This window comes from Pantherophis guttatus, chromosome 1 (assembly GCF_059756535.1).
Source record: "Pantherophis guttatus breed Tessera chromosome 1, ASM5975653v1, whole genome shotgun sequence".
In the NCBI taxonomy this organism is placed as follows: Eukaryota; Metazoa; Chordata; class Lepidosauria; order Squamata; family Colubridae; genus Pantherophis; species Pantherophis guttatus.
In genome coordinates, this window is record NC_142063.1 from 249,452,585 (window position 1) to 249,472,161 (window position 19,577).

Genomic DNA, 19,577 nt, shown 5'->3' on the forward strand with positions numbered 1-19,577 from the left:
AATATGCCTTGAACATGCAACTTCCATCAGCTGCCACAAGAGGGTGTAGGTCATGGAAAGCTACTGCTGTACTTTTAAAGTTTATTTCCAGTTTTCAAGTGCGCATTCTACATCAATAAAGCAGGCTTAGCGAAAAGCATTGAACTAAAGTGTCTTTTATTGCATATCACATTTACATACACTTCATGCTACTAGGATCAGGATAAGCAATGTTGTACAAAGCACAGAGAAAGAGTAAGACATAGTAAGCCAAAGGAATGAAAGAGATGACGTCAGAAAACAAAAGAAAATATACATAAACTGAGTGTTTATTGTTTATTGTTTCTCTTCAAAGAGCCAGTTAAGGTGTTGGTTAAGGCATTAGGCTAGAAACCAAGAATCTGTAAATTCTAATCCCATGTAACCAACTGGGAGTGAGCTAGTCATTCTTTCTCAACCCTAGGAAGCAGGTAAGGGCAAACAACTTTCAAAACACCTTGCTAAAGAAAACTGCCACGAATTGTCCAGGAAGTCTCCAAGAGTCAACAATGAGTTGAACGTATCCCCACCAAAGATCTTCCCAACCTTGCAAACCATTCTTGTTTCCATACACTTCTTCTTATCGTCTATTTTTTTTCTTAAACTTGTTACTTCTGTTGTTTGTCATTTTAGCCACACCAAGCCCAATATTCTGTACAAACTAGGATCTCTAATCCATAGGCGGTCTTGCAAGCCAACATAAGTGACTTGCATCCCATCAGAAAGTATAGACAATAAATTAACAAAAACTCATGATGTATTATCCATATTCCCTACACTCTATAGGTTTGGAGAGAAACCATAAACATTTTAAACATATCTGGTTATATTCAGAGTAATTTCAAAGCAACCATAGTTACTATTTTATGGTGGGGCTGATATTAGAGAAAAGCATCAAATTTGCCAATAAAAATATATCTCTTGCTTCTTTTTTACATTTTTTATTGGACTGATTATTTATTAAAGTCTTGAGTCAAGATTGATTCCTGGTGGACACATATGGACATATTTGTTGTTTCTTTCTGTTTTGTTTTTTCTGCTGTATGGAAATAGTTTGCCATTGCCTTCTTCATAGATTAAAAAAAAACAATCTAACTTTCAGCAACAACTACATGTAGATTAAAGTTTCACTTGCAGGGGTGTCAAAAATCAAGAGGGAAGTCTTGCTGAAATGGAAATATTTTTATCAAGAAATATCTGAGCTGTAATTTTATGGATGACCACTAGATGTCAGCAAAAAGAAACAACATTCTTAACCCTCTGCTGTCATATAATGGTTGTCTGGATTTTGACAACCAAGATTCCACATTTCCTTTGTAGAAAGGAAAGCAAAGGGGTTGGGATATATTTTGGGATAATATTTTGGGATAAGGTTGAGATAAACAAAGTTTTCTATAATTTGGCTCCCCAAATGATTCAAGGAAGGATCACACAGCTTATGAGGTAAGCTTTTTTTCCTTAAAAGAACCCAAAAGCACTTCTGCTAAAAACATGCTCTGCTAAAAACCTCAGGAATAACAGAGTCTTCAAGTACTTCTCAAAAGTATTCATTCATAGACATTCAAATCTGTATGCATGTTTACTTCTAAACAATGACCCACTCACCAGATAAAAAGTGTATGTGATCATCAACAACAGCTGCCAGTTTATCTAAACCAAGCTAAGGAAAATTAAATCTAATTTAACAACATTTCTATGATAGAAAAAAGTGGAGGGTACCTGAAAGGGAAAATTCACCCTTTTGACTTTCACTCTCTCGGATTAGGAAGGCTCCTGTCTCATTCTCATGATAAAGGAGTTGTTTCTCCGCATCTGCTCGTTTAATAGCCCCAAAAAACCACCTAAAAGAGAAAGAAATAGGTACAACTAATTAGTAGTCAGAACTAGGTTTACAAGAATAATCATATGTTAATGCAAAGGACCAGTTCTGAACAAATTATTTATCTATGAAGTATAATCTTAATAAGTAATAGAAACAGGAGGTCCTTCCTCATACAGGCTGGGAACAGCACAAATGAATATACAACAGTATTTAGAAACACATCTGATCCCAGTGTTTTTCAGCCTCAGCAAGTTTAAGATAAGTGGACTTCATTTCCCAGAATTCCCCAGCCAGCCTTGACTTGTTGAAGTCCATAACAACTACCGTCCAGTCTCCAACCTTCGCTTTTTAGCGAAGGTTGTTGAGTCCGTGGTGGCGCAGCAATTCCCTCAATTCCTGGAGGAAACAGACTACCTCGATCCTTACCAATCTGATTTCAGGCATGGTCACAGCACGGAAACGGCATTGGTCGCCCTAGTAAATGATCTCTGGCGGGCCAGGGATGGGGGTTGTTCCTCCATCCTGGTCCTTCTTGACCTCTCAGCGGCTTTCGATACCATCGACCATGGTATCCTGCTGCAGCGGCTCGGGGAGATGGGGTTAGGAGGCACTGTCTTACAGTGGTTCTCCTCCTATCTCTCTTGTCGTCTGCAATCTGTTTGGGCGGGGGGTCAGAGATCCTCCCAGAGGCCTCTGTGGGGTGCCTCAGGGATCGGTTCTCTCCCCTCTGCTCTTTAACATCTACATGAAACTGCTGGGTGAGATCATTCATGGTTTTGGGGTGAGGTATCATCAATATGCTGATGATACCCAGCTTTACATCTCCACCCCTGACCACCCTAGGGATGCCCTTTCTGTGATGTCCCACTGCCTGGAAGCGGTGCGGGTTTGGATGAGGAGGAACAGACTTAGACTCAACCCTTCCAAGACTGAGAGGCTGTGGATGCCGGCATCCCGGGATCTGGAGGTTCCATCTTTAATGATCAGGGGAGAAACTCTTACTCCCTCCGATAGGGTCCGCAACTTGGGTGTCCTCCTGGATTCTCAGCTGTCCTTAGAGGACCATCTGACGGCCGTAACCAGGGGGGCTTTCGCACAGGTGCGTCTTGTGCGCCAGTTGCGCCCTTTTCTAGACCGGGATGCCCTCGCCACGGTCACTCATGCCCTCGTTACCTCTAGGTTGGACTACTGTAACACCCTCTATATGGGGCTGCCCTTGGGATGCGTCTGGAGGCTCCAGCTAGTCCAGAACGCAGCCGCGCGGGTAGTTACAGGGGCGTCTAGATACTCCCATGTAACACCTCTCCTGCGTGAGCTGCACTGGCTGCCGGTGGTGCTCCGGATACATTTCAAGGTGCTGGTCCTCACCTATAAAGCCCTTCATGGCTTAGGCCCGGGGTACTTGCAGGACCATCTCCATCCGCTCTCCCACCGTCCTGTGCACTCTCACAGAGTCGGCCTCCTCAGGGTGCCGTCGGCCAAACAATGTTGACTGACAGCCCCCAGGAGGAGAGCATTCTCTGTGGGAGCCCCGACCCTTTGGAATGGATTGCCCACCGAACTCAGGACAGCCCCCGACCTTCTTTCCTTTCGTTGCGAGCTGAAGACGTGGCTCTTTCGTCAACTCAACTGATCCGTTTGGGGGTACACTGTCATAATTTTAAACTGTTTTTAATAGGGTTGCTGATTTTAATTTTATTTCATTGTGATTTGTATTGGAATTTGTCATTTTGTAAGCCGCCTTGAGTCCCTAGGAAGAAAGGCGGCATATAAATCGCAATAATAAATAATAAATAAATAAATAAATATATCTTAATGTTCCTGAGGTTGAGAAACACTGTGGAACACTGACTTATCTTGTGTGCATCAGTGTCACGTCAGCTATACAACCAATTACCGTATTTTTTGGAGTATAAGACGCACCAGAGTATAAGACGCAGCTTAATTTTTGGGGAGGAAAATAGGGGAGAAAAAATCTGCCTACCAGGTATTCATCTGGCTAGTGTCCTTAGTCTGGTCGGCTTCAGCACATTAGTTTGCTGGTTTTTTATCCCCGTCTTTGGGATAAAAAACAGCTTCTAAGGCACAGCTGAGAGGAAACAGCAATGAGAAAAGCAGGCAAAGCACAGAGGGAGCTTCACTCGGCTAGCGCCTAGTTAGGACTGAAAAAAAGCTTCTAAAGAACAGCTGAGAGTCAGAGCAAAGCATGGAGATCGCACTAGTGCCTCGTTAAAGTACCTCATTAGCGCCTCGTTAGGGCTGAAAAAAGCTTCGAAAAAGCTTTTTGTTTCCAAAAGCTACATTTGGAGTATAAAATGCACCCAAATTTTCAGCCTCTTGGGGGGGGAAAGGTGCATCTTATACTCCAAAAAGTACCGTACTCTTCTCCCAAAATACAAATTAACTAAAGAGTAAAAATAGACTAGAAGTAGACACTTCCGAGCTAGAAGTAGACACTCATGCCCTAATGTCATGCAAGGTCCTTGATCTGATTTCAAAAACTCATGGAAGATACTTTATTCAGGCCTCAAAAAAAAAAAAAATCCTTCCATAGTATTTTGGACATTTTTAACAACAATTTCTGAGGTCAGGATGTTATTAAAAAGGCCTACTGAGCTCTTGCTTTAATAATCCGTGTTGTTCTGCTGTTTTCCCAGTTTATGGATGCTGACTGAACTATAAGTAGGTTAGTGAAAAGTCTCCTGGACAGTAAATCACTGCAGCAAAGCTGATAAAATGATCAATCCCTCTGTAGCTGCAAGAGATCACAAAAGCTAGTTATTTTGTTGAAAGATAACACAATGCTTTAAATTAAAATAAGGAATTAAAGGTGGAAAAGAAAACAACTTAACTCTGCATTATCCTAGCCTGATTGTAGAACAATGTACGCCTAAACAGAATTACTTTTAATTAAAAGAAATGAGTAAAAGGATTATGAGAAGATTTTAAATTGTTTTAGGGTAAATATATTTAGCTTTGCACAAGTTTTTTTAATGAGTTTTCTCACCGAGCTATGTTAAAATTTAACACTTTATGATAGCCTTTCTTCACAAAGGAACAATGGTATCTAACTTTTGTAATTTTGTAAAGTACAATTTCCTTTGCTATATTAAATAGCAATCCAATGAAATAGCACCAGTCTTTTGTTATACTATTGTAGTATTCTCATCTTTTTTATTTTTAAAGTTGAAGTTTTAAAGCTCCAATGAATAGGAAAAATACCAATAAAAATTAAAGAGACTGGAGGAGGGGAGTTGACCAGAAGGGGGAAAAAATGATGGACCAATTTATGGCTTTTGGTTTTTGGAATGGAATGATGGGTAAGATGGAGCAATTAAGGAAGGACAGAGGATACAGGAATTATGATTTATTGTTCCAGTTGTTAATAAATATGGTGTCAATTTTGAGAGAAACTGATCCAATTCATAAGCAGCAACTGAACAGATTACCCACATATTTTGGCAAGTCACCAGGAATAATGGGGTTTTCATGTGAGATATTGCTTCATAAAAAATAATTAGACTCTTAACAATAGTCTCTGCTGTTGGATTTTAGTTTCTGGCACCTCAAGATGGCGAGAGATACAATTTTATTTTTGAAGTATCTTGAATAATTCTTTTCTCCTGTGCTACAACTTCCCTTCTATTCTGACCTCCTTAAAATAAACTCTTTCTGTGCTGATCTTTTCCATTTTTGTACAGCTATTGCTTGTGGAACTTTTTAATTCTTTTAGACACTTTCCTTGTGTTTTAATAATGATCTCAGAAGACTGAATTTTTCATTGGAATTTTTCATGGAACATTAACTTTAATACATTTTAAATTGGATTTCCTTATTGTGTGGTTCTGGTTTAATGATCACTTTCCATAAGTTATCAGAAAAAAATAAGAATTTTAAGTCCTCTTTTCAGTTAATAAGGAATCAGAAGGAGGGGGATTGAGAGAGGGGAGAGGGGGAGGGGGAGGGGGGAGAGAGGGAAGGAGGGATGAATGGAGAGAGAGGGGGAGAGGGAGGGAGAGAGAGAGAGAGAAAAAAAAACAAGTGTCCATATCCATTTCTGGATTTTTCTCATTTTATTTTAGTCCTGCCTATCTTGAGATCCCAATGTACTAACCTTGTGAGAATGAAGACCTATCAAAAAAGTAATTGGCCACCCCTAGAGAAAACAAAGGATGATTAGCTTTTTAAAAGATTAAAACATACTAGCTGGAGTTAATCTAGTTTTACATATTCATTGTTTCCTTATGCACATCCTTATAGAATTGTGTGCATTGTATTTGCTTCTCTTTCAACACACATACACATTCACACTCTGATGTAGACAAAATATGCATAAAGAAGAAACAACTCCTCAGGATTTTGAGTTCCTGTACATTGAGTCTTTATATTGTCTGCCCTGCAAAGAAGGCATTTAGCCTCAAGAAGTAATGGAAGTATTCAATGATATGATACTGAATTTCTTCTACTGTTGTAAAGTGGCTGTCTTTAGAATGGGAGGGGAGACATTCAGGCCCTTAGATCAGGTACCATTGCTATGCTTTCAATCTAACTTCAGGAAAACAGCAGCAGATTATTTTGACTGAAACTTGAGTGTGTAGGAATTCAGGTATTGGAAAAAGTTCCAGGTTCTAGTCGTCCCCCACAGATGCTCACAAGATGACTTTGGGCTAGTCAGTCTCTCTTAGCTAAAGCCACCTCACAGGCCTACAAATGCAGGAGAAAACAGAATTTAGGAATGTTTTGTATATTTCATGAGGTCCTGAACAAAAGAAAGGCAGAATATAAATCTAACACACAAATCAGTCAAGGAAGAAAGCAGTGGATGGGAGTAAACAGGCTCAAATTAAATCCAGACAAGAGAGAGGTATTAATGGTAAAAGGAAAATTGAAAATTTGAATTTTAGTTCATTTGACTTGGATACGGTATAGTGTGTTCTTAAGGAATGTTCAGAAATGTTAGCTCATGTAAAACCAACTGAAGATGCCAAATGGTGAATGATGCAGAGAAGATTTTATTCTGTTGGTGAGTCATCAATTGTTTTGTAGACTTTTTTTCAAGAGGGGAGTGTTTGATTTTTACTCTTAATAAACTAAACAGCCTGTTGTCTAGTGGTTTGTCTGAGGGACTACCTCTATCTTGATATGAATCAGCCTGGATGTTAAAGTGAGCAAGGGAGTCTCTTTATATATAGTCTCACTTTCTTCAGTCCGTTTGTTAGAATCAAGCTTTCAAACTATGCTTTTTTTTTTCCTTTTAGTGAAGAAGCCCAGACTTTCCTCATAAGCTACGTACTTATGATTTAAGGGAATTAGTAGCATGCTTGCTGAAAACAACCTATGTTTTGCCTAAATAATCCCCTGTGGATTGACACAAGGCAGGTCAGTTGCATTCATTGAGAAGAATAGAAGACTGTTGAAAACAAACAGCTAGGTAGGAGGTACAAATGGCTGTAGAATCCATTGCTGATAAGCATGGATGCCTTTGAGGACAAGCTGAGCCTTAGCAGATGTTTGCTTACTGAATGTCAACCCATTTTGTTATACCTAAAACATCACTTTCTTTCTTTCTCTCTTTCCTTTCTCTACTGTGCAGCAGCTCTCCCTTTCTCTTACCACAAAACTTCTAATTCCTACTTCTCTTGATTTCTTCTTGTTCACTATTTGTGCTTGAAGAAGCGAAAGGAACATATTTGTGTAATATATTTTCATGCTTTTGTTCATTGGGTATGGTTGGTATATGGGGATATAAAGTTCACTTTATAAATTGGGTTTGTACAGGCAACTTGTTTTAATCAGTTAGGAATTCATAGTAATTTTTTTGGAGTGTCATTTCTTTCCAGCACGTAACTTATACGTGTACAGAAATGCATAGATACACTCACATTTATTGGGAAGAAATTATTTTCAGATGGAATTTGCAATGTTAGAGTGGCAAGGTTGGAATGCTGGGAATTGCAAGTGACTTTTTCTGTCTTCTTTCTTTATGCTCATCTTAAATGCAAGGTTGCTTTCCTGCATTGTTGTTTTATTACATTGCAATGTAACTGTTTATGTTTAAGTTTTTCTGGTTAGCTCCCTTGAGTGTCCTCTGAAGAGGAAAATGGGCTACAAATCTGATCAAATTAATAAAACAGTTAATCAATAAAATTCCATATAGTGAACTGCGCTAAATATGCCTGCAATCCAAGTCATGAGGTAATTCATGTTTCACAGATAGATATAATGAGGTCAAAATGTTAATCCTACAAGTCAAACCTTCCTGACAGTAACCTATGAAAAAGCCAAAGGGGCATCAACAAATTTAGATTGCAGCAGAAACAGGAGCCCAAACCAGATTCCAAGGTGAAGCCCTTGCAATAACAGTGATAAGCCCTTGCAATAACAGTGATTTGTTTCTTTAATCAAGCTGTTGAGTGAGTACTGTTGCCAGGGTGAGGTGAGGAATGAGGAAATACTAAAGGATTAAATGAAGATAGAGGATCATTGGTTTCATCCTCAATGCAGTAAGTGGTTCCCGTCATCTTATGATTTAAAGATACACTTTGTGGTGAACAAACTGCTACACACCTTTTTGTTTTATTTATAATATATTATAAAGCTGACCTTTAGAAAAGGGGAAATGCATCCTCATCTTGACAGTTTTTGCGCTTTAATTGTACTGGAGAAAGGACTGTTTAGGATTCTTTAGCTTAGAAGAAAAAACCTTGCAGCAACACTATTGAGACAGTGGTGAAATCCAAAAATTTTTACTACTGGTTATATGGGTGTGGCTTGGTGGGCATGGTGTGGCTTGGTGGGCATGGCAGAGGAATGATACTGCAAAATCCCCATTCCCTCCCCACTCCTGGGGGAAGTTTATTGCAAAATCTCCATTCCCACCCCACTTTGGGGCCAGCCAGAGGTGGTATTTGCCGGTTCTCCAAACTGCTCAAAATTTCCACTACCGGTTCTCCAGAACCTGTCAGAACCTGCTGGATTTCACTTCTGGATTGAGGTATACAAAATCAGGGAGAAGCTTTTCTCCTTCTCTCATAATACTAAGACTTGAAGTCATCCAGTGAAGCTGACTGAAAGGAGAAGCCCTTCTTCATACAACACATAGTTGAATTCATTCACATGACAGCCACAAACCTGGATAGTTGTAATACCAGACTAGATGTATTCAAGGACAATAGATCTATATCAAGAACAATTAGACCATATTGTTTTCTGGTTGGAGGAAGCCTCTCTCTAAAGGCCAGTTGCAGGAAAACTACAAAAAGAAAGGATGTCCTACATGGAAGGATCCAAGAGACATCTGGTGGGTCACTGTGAGAAACAAAAGGCTGGACTATAAATGGACCTTGACTTGCTTGCAGTGCGACTCTTGTGTTCTCGTCACAAGATAGCCTCATTCTATACAGCAAATGTAATAATACTATAGGTAGATTATGCTGATCTATAACCATAATACATATTTGATTTGGCTTGATTTAGGATCAAAAGAGAGAAGTTGGGTAATGAAACATCTGCAAGCAAACAACCAAGCTCAGAAGGCACCAAAGACTTCACAGTTCAACCCTGAGCTACAAATACTCTCTTCTATTGGTAGAAAAGTCTAAATAGTTGCATTCTAATAAAATGAATGGCAGAGCTATTTAGAAGATCGAGTGGACATCACATTTATACTGAACACTGCAACTATTTTTAAAGGTAACAGCAAAGTATGAAAGGAAAATCAGAACCAAACCATATATTTCATTTATTTTTGAGCAAGACAGAAATCTGTTTCAAAGTGTCTGCCACCAAAGTATATTTTAGCTGAACACTGTAAGATTGTTTTCATTATTCATAAAAGCAATGAAAAGGGAGCTGTTTTTAAATCTTTTAAGACCAATTCAAAAGCTATTCTATAGCAACCAAACTTTAAAAATTTAGAAAGGAGGAAACCTTATCTCAGAACTCAGGAGAACTATCTCTTCCTCCAGCCAGTTACAGATTGAAATAATGCTCAGTGTAAACATTTCCAGGTTATGAAAGAACAGGTTGTAATTGTATTCTTCGTTTTCCTCTTCTCATCAGCTCTGTTAATATGTAAACACCACATGAATATTTCCCTCAATAAATCTTTGAATAAGCGTCCACCAAAGAACTGCATTTTTTAATGCTACACCTTTTTTTTTAGCTGAATTCATTCTTCTGCCTCATCTTTTGTGCTTCTTTCAGATAAATATTTAACCAGTTAATAGCCTACATACGCAACTATTTGCCTCCTAAATAGTCAGAGATGCCAAGTGAGATGAGATGAGGTTTTGGCATCTGGAAACTGACAGAAATAGGCACAGGAACATGGGTACCTGCAGCTCCAACTGCTTTGCTAAAATTATTAAAATTATATGATACAGTAATCTCTGTCCAGTTGGGGTGTGTAATGATGCACAATAAAAAAGGCAGGGGTTGCATCACAGTGCCATGACATGGCTTTTGTAATGGCAGCTTGGCACTACTTCTGCCTGGCAAAGATTGCTGTGTGTCAAACAGGCCAATATTTTTTGTTGATAAAACAGATAGTCCTTGTTGAATGACTACTCGTTCAATGACTGCTCAAAGTTACGATGGTGCTGAATGAGGGGGCCTTACGATGAGCCTGGTAATTGTGGCTATCACAATAGCCACAATCACACGATCATGATTCAGGTGCTTGGCAGCCAGCTCACAATTGCAATGGTTGGAGCATTCCAGAGTCATATAATCACCATTTAAAACCTTCACTGCCAACTTCTGAGAAGCAAAGTCAATGAAGAAGACAGCAGATCACAAATAGCAATCATGTGATAGTGGTATATATTCTGTGATTGTGGGATTCATCTAACAATGGCAACTGGGAGTACCATAACTGTCTTAAGTCAGTGCATTCATCTGACAACAATCATGTTGCTTAGCAATAGAGTTGCTTGTCCAGTTGCCATTATGAAGCGAAGTCTGCCTGTACATAGAACAAGTAAGGAAAGTATGCAGTGTTTCTCTACTCCCTTAAGAGCAGCTTTGTCACATGACAAAGAAGGAAGGAGGAGGAGGAGGTTTGGAATGGAGCAGTCAGCAGTATTCTAGGTCAATGATCTATTGATATCTTTTTCTGGATATTTTCCTCCACAGTCCCAAGCTGAATCTGACCTATATTTTTAATCTCTTTCTTTCTTTTGCTTGTTTCTCCTTTCTCACCAAATTTAATCCCTGGCTTTTCTCTTTCTGGGAGTTATTTTGATGATGGACATTTGGATAAAAGTCCAAAACTTCAATACAATTTTGCTTAACGATCCCATTTACTGGAATGAACAAAAATCCTAAATTAAATGATGCTGAATGTGGAAAGGACATGGACCAATTCTATCCTAATTCATGTGTCTAGCTCAGGGGTGTCAAACTCAAGGCCTGCGGGCCCGCAATGAGGCCAAATCTGGCCTGCGTGGCCATCCTGGAAACTGTAAGGGTCTGGCCCGTGTCACTTCAGCCCAGCCCCCACTTTCCCAGTGGGCTGGCATGCACAAGGCCCAGTTTTCCATCGCCGCATGCAGAGCAACTAAAGTAGCCTGTGGGAGTACAGTAAAAAAATGGTTCAGACCTTCCAACCTTGCGAGATCTTTTTTTTTTTTTTCATGAGAAGTTGGAAGGTTTGAACTATTTTTTTTTTAACCGTAGTTCCACAAGACTACTTTAGTTGCTCTGCATGCGGCGGCAGCGAAAGGAGCTGGAAAAGTTAGTGAAGAGATGTGGCTGCCCTGGGTGGCATGGGGGGTGAGGGTTTGGCCTGGCTGAAGGGCCCTCGGATAAGCCAGAGTGGGGTAGAGTGGGTGAGGTAGCTCTGCATCTCCTGCCTTGCTTCATCCCCCACCCCACCCCTGCCTCACTTCGTTCTTCACTGCTTTTCCTCGCTCACCGCTGTAACCTAGCAGGAAGCTTAGTAACGCACTGGGGCAATGGCCACAAGGCGAGGTGGGGGTGGAGTACGAAGCAAGGTGGGGTGTGTGGAGCTGCCCCGCCACACCCCACCAGCCAGGCACTGAAGCACCTGTTTTTCTCCTCACCCTCCCCACTCAAGCAGTGCAGGCTCTGCAGAACATTTCTCTGCAGAGGGCCTCTCATTTCTCCCCCAATGCGGCGAACTCCAGCTTCAGTCAGTGCATTTAAGCTGCTGGCAGCAGCAGGCACCTAATGATTGCCCCCTCCCCAACTAGCCAGCCTGCACCACCCAACCTGCTCCCTGCCTAGCCAGCCGGTGCAAAGCCTCGCTGTTCTTCTCCTCCTCCTCCTTGTCCTCCCTACCCAAGAAGCAGCAGGCTCCATGGGACAGAGTCTCATTCCTGCCCTGGCACAGTGAAATCTGGCAGGGTGGATGTGGGTATGAGCCTGGCCCCACAGTGCTTCCTTGCTCAGTTGAAGGCTTCATTCAGCCTTCAAATAGTAAGGCAGCTGTGGAATCGGAATCTATTTCCAGTGGAGAAAACAGGACAAGGAAAGAGGGGAAGAAAGCAAGGAAGGAAAAAGAAGAAAAGAGGTGAAGGAAGAAGGAAGAAGGAAAGAAAAAGAAGGGAGGGGGAGGGAGGGAGGGAAGGAAGGAAGGAAGGAAGGAAGGAAGGAAGGAAGGAAGGAAGGAAGGAAGGTTATGATGAGAGAGAGTGAGGGTAAATCCTACCTTAGCACTTGGCCACCAGCAGCCCTGCTGTCTTTTGCAATCTCCTTGTCCCCTCCTGACCTCTCCTGGTGGTCTCCTATCCTATCACTGAGGATGCTTTGGTTACAAAGCCAGGTCTCCTGGTAAGGAGATGGAGTGGGCTCCCTCTGACCCACACACTTTGCCCTCCCACACACACCATGAGCAACTTGGCCAAGGAGAGCGAGCACAGAAGCAGTGGAAACTGGCCACACACACCTGGCCATGCCCCTCCCCCTGAAGTCAACCACAATCCTGATGTGGCCCTCAATGAAATTGAGTTTGACACCCCTGGTCTAGCTCATCTCATATTTGTCAAGGGAGACAAATGTCTCCATGGTTACAGGGTTGGCACTGTAGGATCCTTTTCTGGAATTACAGTTTGCACTTTGAATGGCTGAAGTTTCCAGATAGACTACTGGCTACTTGCTTGGACATTTGTTCATTCATTCATATATACATACATACATAAATATATACATACATACATACAGTTTCTGTAGCTACTGGTCTCAGTCCAATTGACTGTGGGCTGCAAACAATATCACAATGTGCTATATGCCTTCCCTTGAGAACAGAGTTTGTTTTGGTTTTGGTACTTGCATGGTATCTGGACACTGAAGCTTTCCAGCTTAAAATCCTGCACCTGCATTCAGGACATACAGCTGCTGACCTTCCCATTCCAACTTAGTACAATAGCTTGGACTTCTACCCTGAGCTTCATTCCTCTCTGCCATTTGCCCTTGACCTTCAAATTGCGTCCTTGATCTATTTCTAAGCTGCTTATTTTAGCTCACCCAATTGTGACCTGATAATAATGCATTCCATTGGGATTCTGCCTTCTGGAAATAGCCATACCTTCTATGTGTTCTGCAAAATGTAAAGGAGCAGACAAACCTGCATTCAAAAGGTTCTGTGGATGCACCTTATATCAGATTGTTATGAGAATTCAGAGCATGCCATGATGGATGCGGCTGATTACAAAATATCCACGAACAAAATATTAGCCACGGCTATCCGAAATTTTATTTTTTAAGAATGCCTCTTGAATCTCTCAAGGTCCCAGAGACATTGCTGAAAATATAGATTAGGCTGAAAGTTGTGTCTTTGCTTTATATCATGCTGGGTTTCTTTTTTTTAAAACGCAATATATCTTTAAAAATTAGCTAGAGCAGGGGTGTCAAACTCAAGGCCCGCGGCTGAATCTGGCTTACAGGGTACTTAGATGTAGCCCGCGAGGCCGGCTTGGAAATAGCAAAGGATCAGCCCACGGTGCTTCTGCTAGCGAAAAAAGGGTGCAGGAGGGCTGCATGCAGGGCCCCCAACATGCCCCGCTTTTGGCCTGGATGGCTTCCTGCAGCACTCTGCTGGCCAAAATGGGGTGCAAGGGGTCATGTACAGCCTTCTTACACCCCGTTTTGGCCGACAGGGTGCTGCAGGAGGCATCCGTCCCATCTTCCCCCCCCACCATCCTGGCCGACCCACAGAGGACAACTACAATGCTGATCTGGCCCTCGAAGAAATCCAGTTTGACACCCCTGAGCTAGAGGAAGGAACAAGATAGGCAGCAAGGAACATACTGTCCCATGTTGTGCTTGCTTTCCCTATCTTCTTCTGTGGACATCATCAAAAGTGTAGGCATCATTCTCATTCTTATTTTTGTCAGATATCAACATCTGGTCTCGTTTCAATCAGCGTTTCTTCACAATGTGGAAGCAAACTATACTGTATATATGAGCTACTGCATATAGTTATATTCAGCTGAAAGAATCATAAAAGATATGAGTCAAAAGAATGTAAATAGCTAAAACAAAACCAAGAGCATAACATAGATCTTTTTAGGTGGATTTATGCTGGGTTCACAGGATATATATGCCGATTGACTCTATATAAGAAGTGATGAATAATATTACTGGGGAAATAGTACAATCCCAATTGTCAATGCATATTTATATTTTTATTGGCAATAGATTTTGGCTAATATTGTGATGTTTTATCTGTACTCACTAAGTTTATTGGTAATATCTAACACTTACATTTCACTTATTATATGCCGATGCCCAAAAAATACTGATTTATCATCCAAAGTGTGACAAAGATCCGAGACAAAAGATCATCCGCATAAATTGACTAATATTGGCTAAATGTCCTCCCATGCCTCTGGTTCTATGCATTTCTGATTTTCTGGTTAATGTTATCCAGAGGGCATTTTGAGTGGATCCAGTAGTTGAACAACGCAATCTAAATAACAGTGATCCTACAGTCTATATGGCTCTCACCAGCATACACTTCAGGAAACATATGAAAAGGCTGAATTCAAGTTCAAAGGGAAGATTATTTTTTCGCCCGAATTGTGATCTCAACCAGTTCTCCTGTATTTCCTAGATTGGACTGTTCCTCATTCTCAAGAGCTTTTTGATAAATGATGATAATGTGAATGGTTGAATGGAGCAATATGATAACTAATAAAATGCTCATAAAAACTTTACCCCTTTTCCCATCGTTTATGCCATTATTCTTATCTGTATGCTTTGGCAGTATCTTAATTTATTAATGGCTAACTTGCAGCTAATTTACGCCCTTTGATTTGTGGACTTTGTTCTTTCATGGCCTGTAGCGTCATCACTGATAACAAGAAAAGTCCAGAGAAATGTGTTTCAAATGCATGCCGAAGAGTCATTGTTTAAGAAATGGTTAAGGAGGTCAGAGTGGAAAACAGCTGATATCTCAAAAAAAATTAACTAAGCCTTTTCCAGGAAAAGCATGAAGAGCCATTAAAGGAAGAAACAGCTTTAAAGCTCACAAATGGATCATTTTGATTATTTAAATGCATACTCAAAGCAGAAATTTTGATATTAAAAAAACACTTCAAGTATTCAGCGATAGGTAAGTCATGACTTCACCTTTTTCATATCTGGTGCACTAGCCAAATAGATAAAACTATGAACCATAGAATTACAAGATCATGACTCATTCAGTTGGAACAGCCATATAAAAACTGCAAAAAAAAAAAATCTATGCTTCTCAAGCATGGGACCTAGAGAAAATTAAGCATTACCACCTGCCCAAGCTTCTTACTAAAGGAGAGCTATTTTTATCACAAAGTGGGTGAAGGCAGAAAACATAAGGAAGAGAGTGGGAAGAGTAACAGTGAGCAATTCCAAAAAAGAAGCGAGAAGAAAACCAACATCTCTATTATTTCATCTCCCATACTCGATACTGAAGGTTTAATTTCTCTCTCTAAACACCAGTAAAAACAGATTGGATAGAAAGTCAATTCAAGATCTAAATGAGAGGGTTTCATCTCAGAGCAAAAGTATCGACTGCACTGGGTCTTCTTGGAAAAAAGATACAATTATGCAGGTTGCAAAAAAGATTAAGCCTAATAGATTCTTTGTTCTGTTTTCCTATGTCATTTCCCTAGTGAATAGTGAGCACAATGACTCACGTGGTTAGGATGCTGGGTTTGAGATTAGCAAGCCCACGTTTGAGACCCGGGTGCAGCCATGGGGTGGGGTGAGCTCCCATCCGTCACTCCAGCTCCTGCTGGGAACATGAAAGGAGCCCCCAACTCAGCATCTCCCAGGCAACAGTGATGTCATCGAAGCACCCTGAAGCACAAGTGATCCATACACAAGTGCCCTAGTGAATACACATAGAATTGCAGCCTGACAGTGCTATACAAACTTTATTCTTTATATTCAAACAGTATTAACCACAGTTTACAGAACCATGGTTTACTGACTCAGTCATAGGCTAGGCCTAAATTAGGAATGAGCATTGTTCTCCAAATTTGAAGAAGCAGGATACTGTAAGCAGTATCGGTGCTTTTGAACTTTGGAGTTGGAGAAGACTCCTAAGAATACTGAAAAGAAACAAATGTATCATTAAACAAATGAACCCAAAGTTGAGCCGCAAATGATGAGGTTCAAATTATCCTACTTCAGACATATTATGTGAAGACCTAGAAGATCTCTGGAGAAGACTCTAATGCTGAGAAAAGTAGAAGGAAAGAGAAAAGGACGGACAACCACAAGGTGAATGGGCTCAGTTACAGAAGTAATGGAGGTATTGTTGGAAGAGCTGAAGGATCAGGCTAGGGAATAGATCATCATGGAGGGGGGTGGGGGACTTTGTGGTCAGTAAGAGTCAATCATTCTTAATGGCACATAATCAATAGCATTTACAGTAAACTTGTAGAAAACCTCCCATAGCTTTCTGAGTGGAATCAGTCATGGATGCAACTGAATATAAGTGAGCATTTCAGTGCCCATTCTATCTTCAGAATAATAGAGACATGTACAGATTTACTGCAAATTAAATAACAGTTATCTTATGGGGCCTCCTAACCTCTCTGTTGTAATCAGTGGTGTAATTCTGTGAAGTCTGCTTAATCATAATGAAGTCATGATTCCACCATGAGTCATTATCTTAATCTGAATTCACATGTTGCTCATTTTAATCAGTCAATTACATTCTTAATGCTCGCTTACAATAATCAGATTTAGCTTCTTAATTTTTTTTTCAAAGAGTCATCTCGCCTGTTATTTCATTTGATATAAAAGCTTTTAGGCTCCTTTAAAATATCGCATTTGCAATGTGAGGTAAAGTACTCTGGGATAAATTACTGATATCACTTAAAGTAAAAGCTGACACTGTCTGCTATTGAAGAATTTAAACCAGCTCTCTTTTTCTTTCTGACATTATGATTTAACCTCCCCTATGTTTGCATTCATGAGACATATATACACACAAAAATACTGACCCGCAAGATAAGCGAATTAAAGAATCATTAACAGATGATTCTGTTAATGTGTATGTTTGATTATACCACTAATCAACCAACTCACCTGTTTATTAAAAGGTTAAAATGTACTACTATCTTCCAATATCTGCTCTTTAGCCATAGCTATGTATTTGAATATTCTACTTTTCAATTGCTCAAGTTTTTAGAATCTTTAGTTTTCTCCAGCCGAGGCACAGAGAATTTAGAAATAGTTCTTATACAGCTGAACAACTCTTGACACTATCTAATTTTCATATATGTCACCACAAATTGAATGAAAAAGTATTTTCCAGTAAGTCAGATTAATATTAAACCACAAAGTTTAGTTTAGTTTCTTTTAGAATTTAAGCTTGAACTGAGATATTCAGTCTGATTCCAGTGGAGCCCATTATGGACTCCCTCTTTCCATTATCAGTTGACATTATAAACAGAACAGAACAGGGGATGTTAGCATGTTGTAAAGTAATTTCAAAGGATTACTTTTACTACCAAGACTAATTCTGGGCCTTTCATGGTACAATGGGCATCTTTGGAAATTAAAAGCAGGGTTTTTGGTTTGGAAGAGATGTCCCCAACCTGGGTAAAAATCATACAAAGAAAACAAGGAAACTGCAGCGTAAGATGTATCTGGATTCCAGGGGGATTACTGGGACCTGATTCTTATATTTGGTCATTGACCGCCACTACCATAGTGGCCATTTTATGAATGGAGATGTTAGTTGATAAAAGAGTAAGAAAAGAACCCAGAGGATGCTTTCAAAATTCCAGCTGTGCTCAAAAGGCTTCACAATTTGAGGGAGAGATTTTGATTACTGTAATTCTATTTTGACAACTATCACACCAGATCACAATTAGATCTTAAGGCAAAAGTAATATAAAACATTTATGCTCTTTCCACATACCATTTTCCCAAAAATCAACATTTAATAATATTTAAATGCTGTATCCAGGCAACCATAATACATTTACCCATGCTGTTTTGCAATGATGCTTCAGAAATATTTTATCATATTTTTTTTTTACAAATCTGTGTATATCTATACATTTTTCAGCTACCTTTCTTTCTGAAATTGAATTATGAATTCAATTCTAGTATTCCAGATACTCATACCAAAAATGATTTTTCATTTCCTGTATCATGACTAAAATCTTTATAAGAACTTAACTGATTCAAATAAGGTAAAATTGCTCATTCAAGTTGAAAGCATTGCTCGATAGATAAAATATATACTAGAAATCCAGCTGTATAGTTTTCATTTTTCATATAATAGCTATCTGAGAAGCAGATTTCCATTGAAATTAATTTCAAATTTACCATTCCTTGTTTCCAATCTTCAGGTAGTCCTCACTTAACAACCATTCGTTCAGCTACCATTTGAAATTACAATGGTACTGAAAGAATGGTATTTATGACCAGTCCTCAAAGTTACAGTCACAATGCCCCATGGTCACATGATTAAAACCTGGTTGCTTTGTAGCCTACGTGCAGAACACAAGGTCACTGGTGAAATGCAGCTGGTTCTATCCAGCTCGGGCGAACTGGTAGCACCAGCTCCGCCCACCCACCCAGACATCATCACGTCCCGTTTTTGACCCTCTGCACATGCGCAGAAGGCGCACGCTCACATTTGTGAACCAGTAGCAAAGGTAAGTGGATTTCACCCTTGCACAGGGTGCAATTCAACTCTACCCATTCACCTGTCTCTCTGCATCTCTGCCATTTTGTCTGCCCTGCCTTTGACTACCCCAGCTGCTCTGTAGTCTGCCCCCCTTTGCCCTGTCCCCTGCTCTCCATCACCCTGCCACCACCACCCATTCCTCCTGCTGCTGACAACACTGTTGTGTAGGTGGCAGAGTAGTGGGGTACAGGATGGCTGAAAAGGCAGAAATGAGGCAGGGGGAAGTTGAAGCAGAGATGAGTGCAGCAAGATAGAAGAAATGTGAGATCCTGGCCTAATGACAGCAATCTACTGAAACTGGATCAATCAATCAGAATAGAGCTGGAAGGGACCTTGGAGGTCTTCTAGTCCAACCCCCTACTCAAGCAGGAGACCCTATACCATTTCAAATAGGTGGTTGTCCGGTCTTTTCTTAAAAACCTCCAGTGATGAGGCACCTACAACTTCTGAAGACAAGCTGTTCCACTGGTTAATTGTCCTCAGTGTTAGGAAGTTTCTCCTTAATTCCAGGTTGCTTCTCTCCTTGATTAGTTTCCATCCATTGTTTCTTATCTATACCTTTACCTTTGGTTTTTCCTGCCT

General features: G+C 40.3%; 1 protein-coding gene across 1 annotated transcript in view; it reads right to left on the reverse strand.

Annotated features, from left to right (window-relative positions):
• Window positions 1-19,577, reverse strand: part of FRK (fyn related Src family tyrosine kinase) — a 52,774-nt gene that overhangs the window by 23,488 nt on the left and 9,709 nt on the right. The window contains exon 2 of the mRNA XM_060689090.2: window positions 1,738-1,859. Coding sequence (XP_060545073.2) covers window positions 1,738-1,859 — 122 coding nt within the window. The remainder of the gene's footprint in view (window positions 1-1,737; window positions 1,860-19,577) is intronic.